General features: G+C 38.4%; 1 protein-coding gene across 1 annotated transcript in view; it reads left to right on the top strand.

The window, feature by feature from the left end:
* APBB1IP (amyloid beta precursor protein binding family B member 1 interacting protein) overlaps positions 1 to 18476 on the top strand; it is an 88549-nt gene that overhangs the window by 30576 nt on the left and 39497 nt on the right. The window contains 2 exon segments of the mRNA XM_056107175.1: positions 7796 to 7867; positions 15333 to 15420. Coding sequence (XP_055963150.1) covers positions 7796 to 7867; positions 15333 to 15420 — 160 coding nt within the window.

Here is an 18476-nt window from a genome sequence, read left to right as displayed (position 1 = left end):
TTGGAAGGCCCACATTTTCTCTAAGAACTAAATCTACAGCCTTTGGCATTGCCTAATTTATTTGACCAAGGAATTAAAAAGCTTGCTGCTTTACTCTTTAAGCACTGACTTTCTTTGTATCCAAAGGAGTGGAGGAGGCAATGAAACGCACAGAGGGCACACAGGGGACACTTGTGAGAGGCAGCAGCACCAGCGTTAACGGAAATAAGGCCAGCTTTGGAAGGCTCGTTTTTGACTCTTCCCCTGCCCTCCCCATGACTGGACTTGGTTCAACCTCAAGCATACAGTGTTTAGGAACATCTTTTAACATTGGGAAGCAGGAAGTGCCAAGCTTCAGGGGGAAATCATAAGAAACACCTTTTCAGGCAAGCTTTTCAGGTATTTTCTTCCTTATAGTCTCACCTTTCAGCAATGCTGGAGCTTGACTTAGCAAATTGCATTCCTCTGTCCCATGCTACCAAAAGCATTTTTCCAAAGGAAAGGAAAAAATTAAAAAACGAGTCAAGTCTATTTTTTAAATATTTTAAAAATACTTTGCAGTATAGATCTTGTTCTTTCTGTGTCTGTGTCAGTATTGTCACAAATACATAAGGTATTACAGAGCACCCCCTAAGTGGTTTTTAAATTATTGAAATAAATCATGTCCTTTCATGATTGATTTTTCATTTAAAAAGGATATGTCCATCCAGATTTCATCACCACTGAATTCCTCACGAATGAACGCTCTGTCTTGGCTGTTCCTTTTGAATGACATCACCTTTGCAGATCTGCCATGTCTACAAATTCCTTTGTGATTGTTGTGTTGGTCTATATTGTTCCATGGTTGCATTTTTTTCTTTAATTTTTTTCTTTTTTACTTTTTTATTGAATCACTGTGAGACAGACACAAAGCTGTTAATGATTAAGTTACAGTCATACAGTATTCCAACACCCATCCCTCCAGCAGTGTACATTTCCCAGCACCAGTGTCCCCAGGTTCCCTCCCATCACCCCTATCCCCGACCCCCCAGCCTGCCGCTATAGCAGGTGCTTTTCTTCTCTATCTCTCTCTCTTTCTCTGCATTGAATGATCTTAATCGTTTAGTGGTTAACCTAACAACTGTGGGTTAGCCTGTTTCATAAAAATGTTCCTGATCTCAGGTGTGTTATGCAAAGCTCCCAAGGAATTTCATTATAGTAGTTTTTTGAATACGGTTTTAGTTTTGTTTAATACTGTGTATAATTTCAAAGATGCTTCTGTTTCCTGTTCAGCTAAGCAAAACTTTTAGCTTCCTCCTGCCCTACCAACATTGCGAGAACCTTTAACTATGTATTGTTCTGTGAACCACTTCCTCTTGCTAAGTAATATCACTGCATTTTTTTAAAAAAAAATAATACTCTAAAAGAATCAGGTAGAATTCAGTCATTTTAGTTGTTTTCCAATCGTGTTTTTCACAACATAACTCAGAGCTTCCGTTGCATATGTGACCGGATTCTGTAGTACAGCTTCTACACTGAGAGTAAGCCCTAACCTGAAAAGATGCTTTAATTTCTCCTCATTTTAATCTGTAATTTTAACGTGTGGGCTGATTTTGGTTTTCCCCCAAGAAAATGTTTTCCTTACAGTGTAAAGGATCAGACCTGGGTCTCACGTGTGCTGTGTATGTGTGTGCATGTGATACGCTAGATCAGAGGCAGACAGGATATGGTGCTGCAGTGACAGCATGCGCGCCTGTGGCCTGCTTGCTCAGTCATTCCTGCCCAGGGTCCTGGAGAGTCACTTCATCTCTCTGGCTTTCCCACAGTGCATTTCTTTAGCACAGATATTAACCGGATTTGCATCTTCTTTTAGGAAAAGCATCCAATTTGGAAAGAGATTCTGAAAGGGTATCTAACAAAAAGAATCAGAGTGATTGGGATTGATTTTTTTTTTCCAACTTTACTGGAAGGCAGTTTTCATTAACAGTCTGTATGTCTGCGGTGCAGATTATAATGTGATGTTTTATATATAGGTGTATTTTTCATGATGGCTTAAAAAAATGGGCAACGCATCCATCCTCCACTATAGTTAAAATATTTTTCTCTGTGGAAATTTTTAATACATTTATTTGATGTTTAGATCTGAAATTGATGTATGTGGAGAAGAGAAACTATTTGCACATTAAAAACTATGGTCAAACTGTGACCTAAGACTTTTGAGCTTAGGGAATGGTGAGTCTGAGGGGAAGTTAGTTCTCTTGTCACTCAGGGAATCTAAGGAAGGATTCAGTCTGTGTGTGGCCTCAACAACCCACTTACTCCTACCCACATTCTCCTCAAAATGCAATGAAATCTATCAGAGAAGGTCCAGTTGCATCTTTCTTTTAATCAACAGTTTGTTATTCCCAAGACCCAAAATGAACTCATAAGTAACTTCATCACAGAAACATGTTCATTCTACCCAATTGTGATGTGTGTTTTGCTGGTTTTGCAATCTTCACTAAGACTGCTCTGCCCTTATTTTTGGCTGTTAACTTGAATAATTCTCAAGAGACTTTTTTCTCTTTCTTTTCTTTTTAATCTTAATTTTGGAATGATATAAATACACACACAAACATGTTTTGTATACTCTTATATGACTATTGTGCTCTCCATTCCAAATATAGAGTTTTCTTTGAGGAAAAATCATATACATAGTGATTTAATTTAGATATTAATACAAATTTATGTCAATAATATCCCTTAACTCTATCCTCTTTCACCAAGGATAAATGTCGTTATTTTCACCAAGAATAAGATGCTTTTAAACTATGATTCAATCAGTAGCATAATTCCTTATGACTCTAAATTTTAATACAACTTTGAAGTTTGTCCCTTTTAATAATCGTTATCAACATACTGAAGAAAAGGGATAAAACACAGGGAGTTTCAGAAGAGGTCACAAGAAGCTTTTTGTTTTGCATTCTTTCCATTTAAGTGTATGATTCACTCTGGCATGTCTTTAATCTTTTGTATCCATGTCCTTTACAAACTGAAAAACTAAGGTCTCTTGAGTCTGTAACTTTTACTGACTCATCAGTTCCACATTTCCTTTCAGGACTTTGTCTGTCATCATCTTAGTGACTTTCGAAATTTAGCAATTTAAGAGATAGGACCAATGGAACAATCATTATTAGTGTCATCTTTGATTCTCTGAGTTTATTGTAACACTGGTTGACATTGTTAAATCAGTAAATATGTATTTTTTCACTCTGAATGAATTACTTTCCTCGTGAGATATCTGGAATATTTTAATGCTAAATATTCGTATTTTCTCTTAATATTTCCAAATTATTGTCCTACATTATATTCTAATGAAATTCAGATGGAAAGTTCTGAAATTGTATTATTCATTTACCCTTTAACTCAAATGATGAATAAACTATCCATTACAAGATTTTGGTTGTTGGATTATTTTTAGGGCACAGTGGTGAAACCAGGGGTACTCTATTGACTCAGGTACTTTATTTCATTGATTTAATGAAATTTGAAGAACGGGGTGTCTGATTCAAATTCTCTGTAACCCTCTGGGAGATGATAAAACTACATGTGACTAGACCCCAAGCATTGACTCTTCACTCCACCAAAGGCAATCCCCACCTCTTTCCTTCTAATCAATCAATATTATAAACCCAACAGAACAACAAAGTAGAATATCTTCCTTCTGTCTTCAATGATGCTGTGTTTGAATCCTCCCTGATCTCTTACCTGGAGACGTAGACTCACACTTACACTGTCTTCTATAGCTGATTGATTTTCCCATAGTATCTCAGATCTCTCTTGCTTTAATTTCTCTTGCTATATTCCTCTTAATACATTTTGGGAAATCTGTGTAGTATTGAAAGTATCTGCAAGATACTTTCTCCACTAAAATCCAGATGGAACTTTGTGGAATACTAACAAACCTTCCTCCAACATAAAATCTGCGCATATGGGCAACTTTAAAACTTGAGATGACAGCAAAGTGGTAAATCCCAGAATTTCAATCAATATTTATTTTTTAATCAGTAAAACTAGAAATGACTATTGGATGTCACAGTGCTAACGCATGGTAGCTTTTCTTTTTCACTAGAGGAAAAGCTAAGAGAGTTCAAAAAGATGATCATAGAAAGCAGGAAATTCAGACGGTTCTATCAGTCCTGTTTAATGAAGATGGTAAAACTGAGTAAGGGGAGAAATTAGTCAATCACCTTTCCTCCTTAAGTTTTGGAGAAGGGAAAATATATGCTGAGAATATTGAGCAAAAAGATTCTGTCAGATTTCTTAAGTGATGTAAAGATAACTGCTGATGGCAATTTGGGAAGGTTAAGTGCTCGAAGAGAATGGGACGTTTGGAAGATATGCACCAATTCTCCCCAGATGGTTTTTACAATCATGGTTTTTCCTGGTGACTCAGTGTCAACGTCAGCTTAGGAGTTTAATGGAACTGTAAATCCTTGTTTATAAAACAGTTATTGGAATGTGGTAATTGATGGGGCAAGTGACCTCCATTATCCTCTTCTTCATCAACAATCGTCATCATTACTGTCTGTCTGTGGGTTTCCCTTTTTTTCTCCCATGTTTTCTAAATTATTTTACATCACTAAAAATAAATCTTTCTTTTTAAATTAAAATAAAAGTTGGCTTGGGGTTATCACATCCATTGGTGCTCAGGGCTTTGCACTCAGGAATCACTATGTGTATGATTTGAGCTAATTTATTCAAGGAAAAGTAGATCTGCTTTGACTTTATTATTTCAGCAAAATAATTTATGTAAAATACAAACATATACACAAATAAATATTGTTTTGCTTAGATAATATAAATTTATTCCCTGACCTTCACCAGACTTCTTTTATGTTTTGTTTTGGGGTGACACTTAGCTGTGCTCAGGGCTTAGTCCTGGCTCTGTGCTCAAGGGTCACTCTTGGCAGGGCTCAGGAGACCACGTGGGGTTCCAGGGATTGAACCCAGGTTGGCTATGTGCAAAGCAAGTCACCCTACCCACTGAACTATTGCTTTGGCCCTCACAAGACTTCTTTCCTTAAGCTGCACTTGGCATTACTGCCACAGTTTGTTAGTGTCTTTAGAAGGCTTAGATGTTTTCTCGGTTGATTTCCTATGCCACACAATGGCTGCTAGTCAGTAGCTGAAGAAGCACTAGGTTTCACATCTCTTGATTTTCTCATCTAATCTCACCAAAAATGTCAGAGAGAGAGCACACGCCTCTTAATGCCTCCCAGGCCATTTTTTTCCAATTTTGTGAACCACTCTTCCTCTCTTGAACAACTACTTGATTTTTTAGGCAAAGAAATATTATAATGTAAAAAATGTTTTATTTCAGGGGGTATGGTACTGCCAGCAGGTCAGTCTGTACCTGTGATGGGAGAGCATCAGCAGCTTGATGGCATTATCAGACTTTCAGATACCCCAGAATTGCTGCTGTGCCTTTGGCCAGACCCCAAAAACTTGGGGCAAAGTTTACCAAGAAAGTAAACGGCCAAAAGTTAGGTATGTGGGACACACACCCACAAACCACCTCCAGCTCAGCTATATAACTGGAGGCATGGCCTCTCTGGTTCCTGATTGAACTGCTTAACGGACATGATCCCAAAGACTCAGAAATGAATCTCGGAACCCAAAGGCTTTTGGCAGAAATGAGTCCTGTTCTTGCAGTAGGTTACTGGCACTGGGCCACTCCAGGTGGGAATAGGTTTCATGCCTTAGCCTGTTCCCCCTGGCAGCCCGGTGACCGCCATCCTCCAGAGGCCACTGGACAGGTTTGGGCCTGCAATGAGACACACAGGACCTCACCAGATGAAGGTTGAACCGGCCCTTTCCTCCCCATCCCAACGAGACCCCGAGTCGCCGCCTACAAACAGCCTCTCCGGCTCCTGATCAAGCTGATTAATGGCCATGTTCCCAGAGACTCAGAAACAAATCACAAAACCCAGCGGCTTTTGGCAGAAATGCATCTGGACCGCATACAAGGTGGCCGCCACCTCAGAGCTTATTGGAAAGCCAGGTATGAGCCGGCGGTGACAGGGCAACTGCAGCCTCATGGGAAGGGGGATGGTATCAGCTCGTCCTTCACGCCCTACCGAGGTCATGAGTTGCCCCCCACTGGTGGCTCTCTGGCACAGCCATAACAGCAGATGCACAGAAACCGGTCTTGTAATTATCTGGCTCTTTGCAGAAATCCAAAATCATGTGGCTGCTATTGTGGCCGCACGACATTATATGATTCTCATAACCAGCTATAGAAAATAAAGTATTTCACAATGCCTTTTCAGCAATTCTGATTGTTGGGGGGGGGGGAATTCTAAACAATAATGGTGCATCTTTTGTCAAAATAACGAATGTAATCAATGTAGAGAAGAGTTAAGTAGAAATCTTCTGCCTCATAGGCATTGGGAGGGGTGGGAGGGGGGGTACATTGGGGTTCTTGGTGGTAAAAAATGAGTGCTGGTGAAGGGAAAGATGTTTGATCATTGTATGACTGAGACTTAAACCTGAAAACTTTGTAACTCTTCCCACTGTGATTCAATAAATAAATATAAGAAGAAAAATAAATAAATAAAATTATGGGGAAAAAAGTAAGATGAAGTTCATGCCCAATTCAATCAGCTAATCAGTGGCTGAATAAATAACAGTACTTCTACATAAAAAAAGAAAAAGAAATGTTTTATTTCCATGTCTTATCGCTTGTGTGGTCACTATAGTTCTGGTTGTCACCCAATATTTTCAACTAAGTGTATCAAAGCTCTATTTCAGTGACATATTCTTTTTTAAAAATTTTATTTAACAGGGCTGGAGCTATAGCACAGCGGTAGGGCATTTGCCTTGTGGAAGGCAGGCCTGGCCGAGCCAGGTTTGATTCCTCCGTCCCTCTCAGAGAGCCCTGCAAGCTACCAAGAGTATCTTGCCCGCACGGCAAAGCCTGGCAAACTACCTGTGGTGTATTCAAAATGCTAAACACAGTAACAACAAGTCTCACAATGTAGACATTAGTGGGCCTGCTCGAGCAAATCAGTGAAAAATGGGAGGACAGTGCAGTGCAGTGCTATTTTACAGTCATGATTCACAAAGTTACTGATAGTTGAGTTTTAGCATTCAATGATTCAACACCAATCCCTCCACCATTGCCAACTTCCCTCCACCATTGTTCCCAGATTCCCTCCCCACCCCAACCCCCACTCCACCTCCATCTGTGACCTTGACAGGCACATGACAAAGTTTCCGTGGTTGCAGCTTAGACCTCATGTTTTCAGTTTTGTTGAATCTGTGTTTTGAATATATGGCTATACCCCTCACTCATATCACTAATATAACTGAAGTTCTGATGTCTACAACATTACTTCTTGTTATTTCAGAGATATATTTTTAAAGCAAGGAGTTATTGGGTAAATATACTTACTCTTTCTGGACATACCATTTTTGTGTAAGTGCTTAAGTGGAGGTGAAGTTCTATACCCCTGACACCATTACTGTAGAATGAGGAGCTCTTCTAATATAGGAAGTGAGAAACCTGTGGTGAAGTGCATGTTTGAATGACGACATACCTAAAGGACTTGAATGACACCACGTACTCTCGAAAAAAATAGTTTTATTTAGAAGACAGATCGGTACTTGCTCTGAGGCAGTTCTGAGCATTTACTCCAATCCTAGTCCAAGCCAATCAGAAGGCACAGAATTCCAGACAGAATCAAACCTTCTTAGCTCTTTCTCCCATACTTGTCCATGGATATCGCTCTTGGTGAAAAAAAGACTGAGCAGCCACCCAGTCAATAGACTGCTCATACTATTTTTTGTTTTTCAGATGGGTGAGTCAAATGAAGACATCGACCAAATGTTCAGCAATTTGTTGGGAGAGATGGATCTTCTCACCCAGGTAAATAAATGTTCATTCTTTGCTTTCAAGTGACAAAACAAGGAATGATACGATTTGGTTTGAATATGACCAGAGAACTAGCTTTCTTTTCAAAAAAATCAGAGGTTGAAAATATTTAGACATTCCCGATGCAACAGTGACAGTGAAGAGGAAAATAAAGTGGTCCTGGGAGTGCTCGCTGAACACATTGGTCTCACACACACTCTCTTAATGGTGCTTCTCCTGCACATCATGTTCAAATATTTGACCAAGCAGGAATTTTTCCTAAGTGAATCCCCCCACAATCCCCACCACATGGAACCATTTCCCCTGCAGTAACCTTGATATAAAGACTAGCTTAATTACATTGGTATGACCTTCAATCAAGATTCTTTACCGGGGCTGGAGTAATAGCACAGCGGGTAGGACATTTGCCTTATACATAGCCGATCCGGGTTTGATTTCCAGCATCCCATATGGTCCCCTGAGCACCGCCAGGAGTAATTCCTGAGTGCAAAGCTAGGAGTAACCCCTGTGTGACTCAAAAAGGAAAAAAAAAGAGATTCTTTACCAACCTTTGAAGAAATGCTATATTCTGCAGGACTCAAATTTCTTGTGCCACCCTACTTGTGCATTGTAAGAACTAGTCTCCTCAAAGTAGCTTGAAAGCCACTCAGCTTTAGACAGTGGGCCACAGCAGAAGGCCTGGACACCAAGATCACACTAACTTATTCCAGTCACCAAGAGCCTCAAGTTGTTACTCAGCCCATAATCAGGTAACAAAGTCACGTGAGCCTCATTGCGCATTATGGAGTTTGCTTCACCATTGATTTAAAGCATAGTCTGCTCATCATTTCAGCCTGAAATATTAAAAAATTGTCTGATACACCTAAACAAGGCGGTAATTGGCAGATTTCTCTTTGTTTGGTGGGGGAGGCCACACCCAGCAGTGCTCAGGTTTTACTCCTGGCTCTCTGCTCTGGGATCACTCCTGGCCGGCTTGGGGGCCCATATAGAGTGCTGGGAATAGAACTCCCAGTAGACAATATGCAAGACAAACCCCCTACCCTCTGTACTGTCACTTTAGCCCCAAAATAATTAAACCTTTATTAAAACAAACAAACAAAAATCTGGAGTTAGTTACACGCAAGGTAGGCACTTTACCCACTGTACTATTTTCCCAGCCCTTGCCTTTTATTTTTCGGTTTTTCAGTTTTGCAGTCACACACAGCCATGTTTAGGACTTACTCTTGGCTCTGCGCTCAGGCATCACTCTTGGCAGACTCAAGGGATCAAACCCAGGTTGGCAGAGTGCAGAGCAAGTGCCCTATCCACTCTTCTATCACTCCAGCACAAATTTTCAAATTTTCAATAAAATAAATGAAGAAGAGTCCATTTTAAGCATTATTTCTTTTAGGAAAATCTATTTTAGTAGCAGCTACTTCTCTATAAAATTCAAGAAATTTTAACATCTTTGAAGACAAATTATAAAACTATGTGCTTTGTTAGAAAAGGTGCTGCTTCACAAGTATTAAGATAGTATTAAGATGTTAAGATAGGATATTCTAGGCAAGAGAACATTTCCTCCTCCCCTCAAGAGGGAGAATTTGAGAACATCTGTGGTCATTCCATCCATTTCTTTCCCTCTACTTCAGTAAGAGTGACATTCATCTCTCTTTTTTCTTTTTTGTTTGCTTTTATATTTGTTTTGAGCTTTTGAGTTTTTGTTCAGGGCTTACTTCTGACTGTGCTCAGGGATCACTTCTGGTGATCTACTACATGTGGTGCCTGGAATTGAACCCAGGACAGCACGTGCAAAGCATCTGCCTAGTCTACTGTGTTATCTCCTATCCTAGGAGTGACTCTTCTGTCTGGTCCACATGTGGCATTTTTATAAGACCACACCTGAGCATTATCACCCAAACTCAGAAGTAGAAAAGGGTCCATCAGAGTCTTGGACTTGCCATCATTCTCTTGATGCCCTTTTGGAAAACACCCAATGTGCAATGTATTGTAGCTGTAGAACTTGCCTGGCTCATACACTTCTCCCAAAAGTTAGGTCTCAAGATTTCAGGGTAAAGAAAAGTTCCACTTTGTCCTTGCATCTAAAGTCTGTTCTTCAATTCTGCCATTATCAACTGCACTCAGAGATGATTGTACACTTTCCAGTCATTAGAAAAGTAGGCATTTTGATCCCATTTATGAATCTTGTGCCTATTCTGGTCTTTGAAACTGGAGTGTGGTTGAGATGAGTAGATAAACCATAGGCATCCTCACTTCCCCTAAATAAGCAAAAATTAAAAGGAACTAAAAATATAATATAATTTTAACTTTAAATTTTGAAATAGCTTCAAGATTACAAAAATGTCAAAGTATTAAGATAAACAACTCCCATTAACTTCCTCCCAGATTTCTCCTTAGTTAACACATTACCATACTTATATTATCATTCTGTCTTTTTGTTTCCTATCTCCCTCTCTCTATATTCTGTGCCTTTTCCAGAGAATATATTGTATAAGCATATTCTCAGATATGCATAATCTTCACAGTATGCCACATACATGTATTTCCCAAAAACATGTAATGCTAGTTAAGTGATTAACAGATATTAAGAAAGTAAGAATTGACCCAGTAATACCACTCCTGGGAATATATCCCAGAGAGGCAAAAATGTATAGTCGAAGTGACATCTGCACTTGTTTGTTCATTGCAGCACTCTTTACAATAGCCAGAAACTGAAAGAAACCTGAGTGCCCAAGAACAGATGACTGGTTAAAGAAACTTTGGTACATCTACACAATGGAGTACTATGTAGCTGTTAGAAAAGATGAAGTCATGAAATTTACATACAAGTGGTACAACATGGAAAGTATCATGCTAAGCGAAATGAGTCAGAAAGAGAGAGATAGACATAGAAAGATTGCATTCATCTGGTGGATATAAAGTAACAAAATATGAGATTAATACCCAAGAATAGCTGAGTTCAGCACCAGGAGGATTACTCCATAGCTTAGAGGCCAGCCAGCTATTCCAAGGGAAAGGGCAGCTCAGATAGAGAAGGGAGCACCAAAAAAGGGTGTTTGAAGGCTCATCCCAGGAGGGGAGATGCATGTTGGGAGTAGACTATGGACTGAACATGTTTGCCACTCAACGCCTCTTTTGCAGACCACAACACCCAAAGGGAGAGAGAGAACAAAAGGGAATGCCCTGCCACAGAGGCAGGGTGGGATGGGGGGATTGGGGGTGGGAGGGATATTATCCATGGTGGTGGAAAATGGGCACTGGTGGAGGGATGGGTATTTGATCCTTGTATAATCGAAACCCAAGCACAAAAAATTGTGAATCTACAACTGTACCTCATGATGTTTCACTAATAAAAATTAAAAAAAAAATAGATAGATAATCATGGTTCAGTGGTAGAGTATAAGCCTTGCACGTGTGCGGCCCGAAGAGAGCATAATAAGATGATCTGAAGGATGGCCTGGAGTGAGCCCAGCCCCTGACCACTGCCAGGTTTGGTTCATTCAACAATGACTTCAAAAAATTGTTAAAGGCAGGGCCCAATGTTACACCCTTTATAAGAATTATGTTAAAATCAAATATATGAATTGATAAAAAATAGAATGGAGAATACTAAAACATCAGGAAGCTGATTTCAAGCATGAATTGAAGACAATATATCCTATAATATAAAATATAAGTTAAAATAAAGAATATTATTATAGATAGAGGAAATGAAATTATATGACAAGTTTATTAAGAATGCATGCTTAAAGCAAATTCTTTATAAAAATTGAGAAATACAGGACCAGAAAGATAGTACAGCAGGTAAGGTGCTTGCTTTGCATGCAGCCAACCTGGATTTGATTCCCAGCATCTATACGTTCCCCTAAGCACTGTCAGCAGTGATCTCTAAGCACAGAACCAAGAGCACTGAGTACAGCCAGATATAGCCCCAAACGAAACAAAAAACAAACAAAACCCCAAAGAAACAGAAAAGCAGATGAATCTTCCATCACTGAGAAATTATATTCTCCTTTTCCAGAAATCAATAGACTATCGGTAAGTCTGTGGAGCATTTGCTAATATTAATCACTCCATTGACCTAATTGAAGTTATAGAATAATAGGTTAAAATATATAATATGCATTATTTTAGGGCTGATACATAAAAACGAGTTTAAATATACCTCACAGTATATAAATGATAAAATAGAACTTGAGCCATAGCATGGAGCGAGTAGCACTGTAGCACTGTCCTTCTGTTGTTCATCGATTTGCTTGAGGGGGCCCAGTAACGTCTCCATTTTGAGACTTGCTGTTACTGCGTTTGTCAAGAAAAAAAAAGGATTAGATTAAAATATTTAAAGAAATTTATATTTTTATAAAAGAAGCATTCTAAACAAGTAATAATAAAGATAGTATTTAATAAATTATGTTTAATAACACATTTGAGAAACCACAAGCTGAATTTCTACTTCATATCTTACACTAAGATGAATTACCTGGATGAAAGATCTAAATGTATCTAATATGTATATAGAAGAAAACATGTAACAAATATTTATGTAATTTTAAGATTCGGGTAAAGGTAAAGGCCCTCCCGTTGATCGTCGATTTGCTCGAGCGGGCCCAGTAACGTCTCCATTGGAGACTTTGTTGTTACTGTGTCTGGCATATCGAATACTCTCAGTAGCTTGCCGGGCTCTCCGAGAGGGGCAGAGGAATCGAACTCGGGTCGGCCATGTTGGCCGCTTGTAAGGCGAACGCCCTACCCGCTGTGCTATCGCTCCAGGCCGGGGGGTAGCTTTCCTGAGCAAGATATGACACAAAATATAAGAGAAAAAGTGAAACATTAAAGTGCATAAAAAATTTTTGTTTCTATTGAGGCAAAATGTGAGTTTAGAAAGACTACAGTAATAAAATCAAACCATTTTTTTTGGCTTTTTGGGTCACAACCAGCAATGCTCAGGGGTTACTCTTGGTTCTGCACTCAGAAATCACTCAGGAATCATATGAGGGACCATATGGGATGCTGGAGATCAAACCCTGGTCGGCCACATGCAAGGCAAACGCCCTACAACTGCCCTATCACTCTGGCCCTCAAAAACAATTTTATTTTATTTTTTTCTTAAATTTTTATTAGTGAAACACCATGAGGTAGAGTCAAAAACAGTTTTATCAGTCACCATTGGAAATTGCCAGAGCAGTAACTTATTACTCTGAAAATTGATCAATAAGAGAAAAGAATAAAGCATTAATCTTAAGTCTTTCTACGACCTAGTAAAACTGTAGTCCAGGATAAGTAAATGATTGATGAGTGCTGTCTATAAAAGGATTTCTAATTAAATACTGGAAAGGAATGAAGAATTCCTAAATCAACATTATAAAACATGTAATAAAGTACATATTCAAGCACAGTTTTTGTTTTTTGTTTTTTGGGGTTTTTTTTGGGGGGGGGGGTCATACCTGGCAATGCACATGGGTTACTCCTGGCTCTACACTCCTGGCGGTAGCTCCAGGGACCATATGGGATGCTGGGAATCGAACCCAGGTTGGCTGCGTGCAAGGTAAATGCCCTCCCCGCTGTGCTATCGCTCAGCTCCCTCAAGCACAGTTTTAAGAAGCATAAAGCAGAGTTCTCAAACTTCACTCTGTTTTGCTTCACCTTCTTGGTTTAGGGGCACATTGGCACACCTGTAGAACACCTGTCAGGGTATTTTCTTAACATTTGTAATTAATTATTTAAAATCTTTAAAATCATCAGAAGCCAGAGTGATAGTGCAGCAGCTAGGGTGTTTTTGCCTTACATGAGCCAACCCAGGTTCAATCCCCGGCATCTCATATGGTCCCCCAAGCACTGCCAGGAGTAATTCCAGAGTGCAAAGCCAGGAGTAACTCCCAAGCATCTCTGGGTGTGACCTAAACCCCCTCCCCAATTTTTTTTTAAATTATCTCTCCCCAGAGCATCACCAGGGTGCCCAGGGTATTCCCCAGCATTGCAAGGCCCTAGTACTAAGCCCCATTGTCAGGCTACTTCCAGTCCCCTGTGAGGGAAGAAACACTGAGTGAAGCCGGGGACCTCCTCAGCCACGCTTGTGAGGCTTCTCCAGCCTGCCCTGCTCCTCCAAACATAAGCCATTTTTAACAGGTTAAATGTTCTAAGGTGATATTTATTGATTAGACATCCAGACAGACAAACAGTAATTTAAATGTTAGGTGTTTGTCTTTTCATATACCAGCTAAAATCATTTCCCTAGGCACAGAAACTATACAATAAAAGCTGTTACCTACCTCACTTCTTATTACCCTTGAATGGCTTTCCTATGATTAAGGATCCTCCTCCTTCAAATCAATTTTCTTTCTTTTCCCCTCTCTGCATTTTACTGGAAGCCTGTTTTGTCACAAGTTTATATATTGATATTTTGTTGGACATCTATTTTAAGTTTTTTTCACTTTTTATATTTAAATAATAAATCATATTATAGAGAAAAATGAATTGACTGCTTTAATTGTTTAGGAATTTTTAGTTATAGCATTAAAAAATTATCTCATTAAGTAAATTTCTTTGCAATGTTTTCACTAAATTTTTGCTCTGGTGTTGGTTCAGTAGTTAGCTAATCAGTCCCACCTTTTCTAGGCAGTTTTTCACACTTCTCCTGCCTTTGAGAATGAATTCCTGAACTGCAGTCACTTTTCCTTACATTTTGTCCTTGATTCTAACTTGGTTGAGTTAGTTATTGTCTACACTTTTGATTAATGCTCTTTTTTTTTCTTCTCAGAACTGGTTGCATTTTCAGTTTCCAAGCATATAATGCTTAGTTTATTTATTCATTTGCTTCAGAAATTTACAAAACAAATTTACCAAATCAAATTAACGTCGAAGCACTCAATATATTATAAAATATTTCAGAAGATAAAAATCACTTCACAAACTATAGATGAAACAACTATGAAATTTTAATTTATATATGCAAAATAAATTTTTGCTGCTTGAAAAAAGACTATTTGCAAAATTTGTATCTTGACCATAATTTCTTAATAGGAGCTTTAGAAAGAGGACACTACTGTATGACAGATAATTTCCTGAAAAAAGTTTTGTCTTCTAAGAACTAAATATTTCTTTTCGATGTTAAAACTTCAGTACTTTCAGAATTTTATATAGTTCATATGTCACAAAATCATCATTAAATACTGTTTCCTAAGTTTATAAAAATTATTTTATTCTTGGTTGACTTGTTTTATTTCAAGATGTACCATTTAGAAACCAATTCTTATTTAACTGAATTTTTGTATCTATTTCTGGAATAATTTTTAAGTTTTAATTTGTTTTGGGAAAAAACACATAAAAATTAATTGAAGAATACAGTTTTAAAAGAACATGAAAAATTTGTTAACAGTAAATGATTTGTAACTCAGTGATTAAGATGTCCTGCAAAAAGTGTTGGCATCCTGATTAATTTTTGTGATGGGCTCTGTCTTCACAGAGTTTAGGAGTCGACACCCTTCCTCCTCCGGACCCTAAACCCCCCAGAGCCGAATTCAGTTACAGTGTGGGTTTTAAGGACTTAAATGGTAAGTAAAATTTTCTTTTCCTGTGCTACTCAAAATCATAATGATGAATAAAATCAATATGGAACTATAGTTTGAAAGTAAAAATTCAGAAATTTGGATATCATGATAAGTATAATTTTGTTTGGCTGGGCTCTACACCCAGTGGTGCGTGGGGGGTGGGGGAGGTGGGCAGGGCTTACTCCCAGTTGGTGCTTTGGGTTTGCTCTCTGGCAGTGCTTATCAGCCCTTTGAATCAGCTCTCCAGCCTCTGAGAAGATTGATTTTTAAAGTCCAGAATTTTAGTGTATTATTGTCTGGATTGAATTGTGAGGCAAGGAAATAGTTCTGCCCACTGTCTTGAAATAGAACACTATCCTACATTTACGTAAAGTTTCAAAGTATCTTTTATTAATAGTAAGAAATTATTATTATTAATAAATATTTCTTAATTCTAAGCCTAGAGTAATAAAGTACTTTTGAAAAATAAGAAAAAATTTTTGATTCTATTTTATGAATGAATGCTTCCAAATTAATAGGTTTTGACTTAAAAAAAGGTAAAGGCCCTCCCATTGTTCATCGATTTGCTCGAGCGGACCCAGTAACGTCTCCATTGGAGATTTTGTTGTTACTGTGTTTGGCATATTGAATACATCACGGGTGGCTTGCCAGGCTCTGCCGTGTGGGCGAGATACTCTCAGTAGCTTGCCGGGCTCTCTGAGAGGGGCGGAGGAATCGAACTCGGGTCAGCCATGTTGGCTGCGTGCAAGGCAAATGCCTTACCGCTGTGCTATCGCTCCAGGTTTTGACTTAAATATAATTAATATAGAATGTTTTTGCTCTATTTGACATTCTTTATTCTCCCTGAAATCATTGTGTTATTTTACTAACAAAAATCTCTATTTGGTGCAGAGAACATCTCTAACCCATTTGCTACTATTTGCAATACTAGAGTGAATCTTGAAATAATCATTTCCAAATTAATGAGAATCAAAACGAGAACTCTCGAAAAAAATTTACAGAGACTTCTATAGCCTACCAAAGAAAATGAAACTAAAGAAACCCAGTTACAGAAATCCGGAATTTCAAGTTTTATCCCACTCCTGGGTTTCCCAATTCCTGTCACTTTTAGTATTCTTTGGACACTGAGTTAGTATGTGGAAAGCATTTTTTTAATTATTGTTGTTGTTGTTTTTATTTAATCACTGTGAAATAGACCCTTACAAAGAAGTTCATGATTAGGTTTGAGTCATACATTGTTCCAACACCCATCCCCCAAGTGTACATTTCCCAACACCAGTGTCCCCAGTTTCCCTCCCCTCCCTCCCTCCCCCAGCAGCCTCTGTTGGGTTGGCGCTTTTCTTCTCTATGTCTGGAAAACATTTCTTGAGATGACTATTAATGAGATATTGGTAGTATTTTGGTAGTATTTCGAGATTCAGTCTAGTGTTGCAAATAGTAGATATTTTAATTGAACTGATTAAGGCACTCAGATTTCATGAGTGTGCTGATGCAAATCTGCATTATTTGTACATGCAAATATATGTTGCCTATTTTCATGATTTTACAGAAGTAGCACTGTAGCACTGTCCTCCCGTTGTTCATCGATTTGCTTGCTCGAGCACCAGTAACTCTCCATTGTGAGACTTGTTACTATTTTTGGCATATCTAATTCATCTTGGGTAGTTTGGCAGGCTTTGCCCTGCGGGCGGGATACTCTCGCTAGCTTGCAGGGCTCTCTGAAAGGGACGGAGGAATTGAACCCCGGTCGACCACGTGCAAGGCAGAGTACATTGCTTTAATGAAACTTTGTGAATGTTATCTTCATTCAATGTCAGGATGGAAATAACAGAGAGGAATATTATATGGCAAGCAGAAAAAAAAGGTGAAGAAAAGAGAAAACAGGAAATGGTGTATTTATATTGAATACAGACATTGCACTTAATGGTTTATTTTTTAAATATTGAAAATTATAGAAACTAAGACTCAGCAATCTAGTAACATACTAAAAATATAGTACAGAAACTTTCTGTTGAAGTACAGTAACAAGAAAGTCATGTCATTAAGGAGACAAGACAGACAGGCATGGCATAGATAGGATCCAGCCATAAAAAAAAGTACTCAAGTGTGAGGCTGGAGTGATAGTACAGTAGGGAGGATGGTACCCCTGTTTTGATCCCCGGCACCCTATATGGTTCCCCAAGCACTGCCAGGAGGAATTTCTGAGCTCAGAGCCAGGACATTGAGCATCACCTGGTGTTATCCAAAAACTGAAAACCAAAACAAACCTAAAAATTATTTTAAAGTACTAATTTATACTGAAATTGAATTTGGGAGAAATTGGAGTGGTAATTTTACTAATATCCTTTAAAACCTACCAAGAGGAATGTGTATGATATTTACAAAGTCATTTACACAATGGCAGACTTCAGAAAGGAATTAATTTCTATCTTATTCCCTAATTTCATATTACCCAATTCCATACTAATACACTTAGGATTTTAGTTTGCTTTGAGATATGCAATTTTATCTCAAAAAATATTTATATAAGAATAAAATCTCGGGGCTGGAGCAATAGCACAGTGGGTAGGGCATTTGCCTTGCATGCGGCCAACCCAGGTTTGATTCCCAGCATCCCATATGGTCCCCTGAGCACCGCCAGGGGTAATTCCTGAGTGCAGAGTCAGGAGTAACCCCTGTGCATCGCCAGGTGTGACCCAAAAAGCACACACAAAAAAATTAAAATCTCCTGAATATGTGTTAAGAGTCACAGTTTGATAGTCTTAGAAAATTATGAAGGTTTTCTTTTACCTATATTTCCTTTGAAAATTTTTAAAACTTTATAACAAAAGTTACGTAAAAAATGACTCAGAAGAAAATAAAACCCTTCTTTCACAGACTATCCAAACTTTAACCCAACTTCTGTTCCCTAGATCTGTTTACTTTAGATGCTACATGGATTTTATGATGATGATGTTGTACAACAAATTATTTCATAGAGCTATATGCTTGTTACTAAATACGCTTCAATTTCACTGCTTCTGTTTCTTCATTCCAGTTCACCTTACACATAACAGCTA

This window comes from Sorex fumeus, unplaced genomic scaffold (genome assembly GCF_029834395.1).
Source record: "Sorex fumeus unplaced genomic scaffold, SorFum_2.1 ptg000007l, whole genome shotgun sequence".
NCBI lineage: Eukaryota > Metazoa > Chordata > Mammalia > Eulipotyphla > Soricidae > Sorex > Sorex fumeus.
Note: the sequence above shows the minus strand (reverse complement) of the source record. Positions and strands in the feature narration are given on the sequence as shown.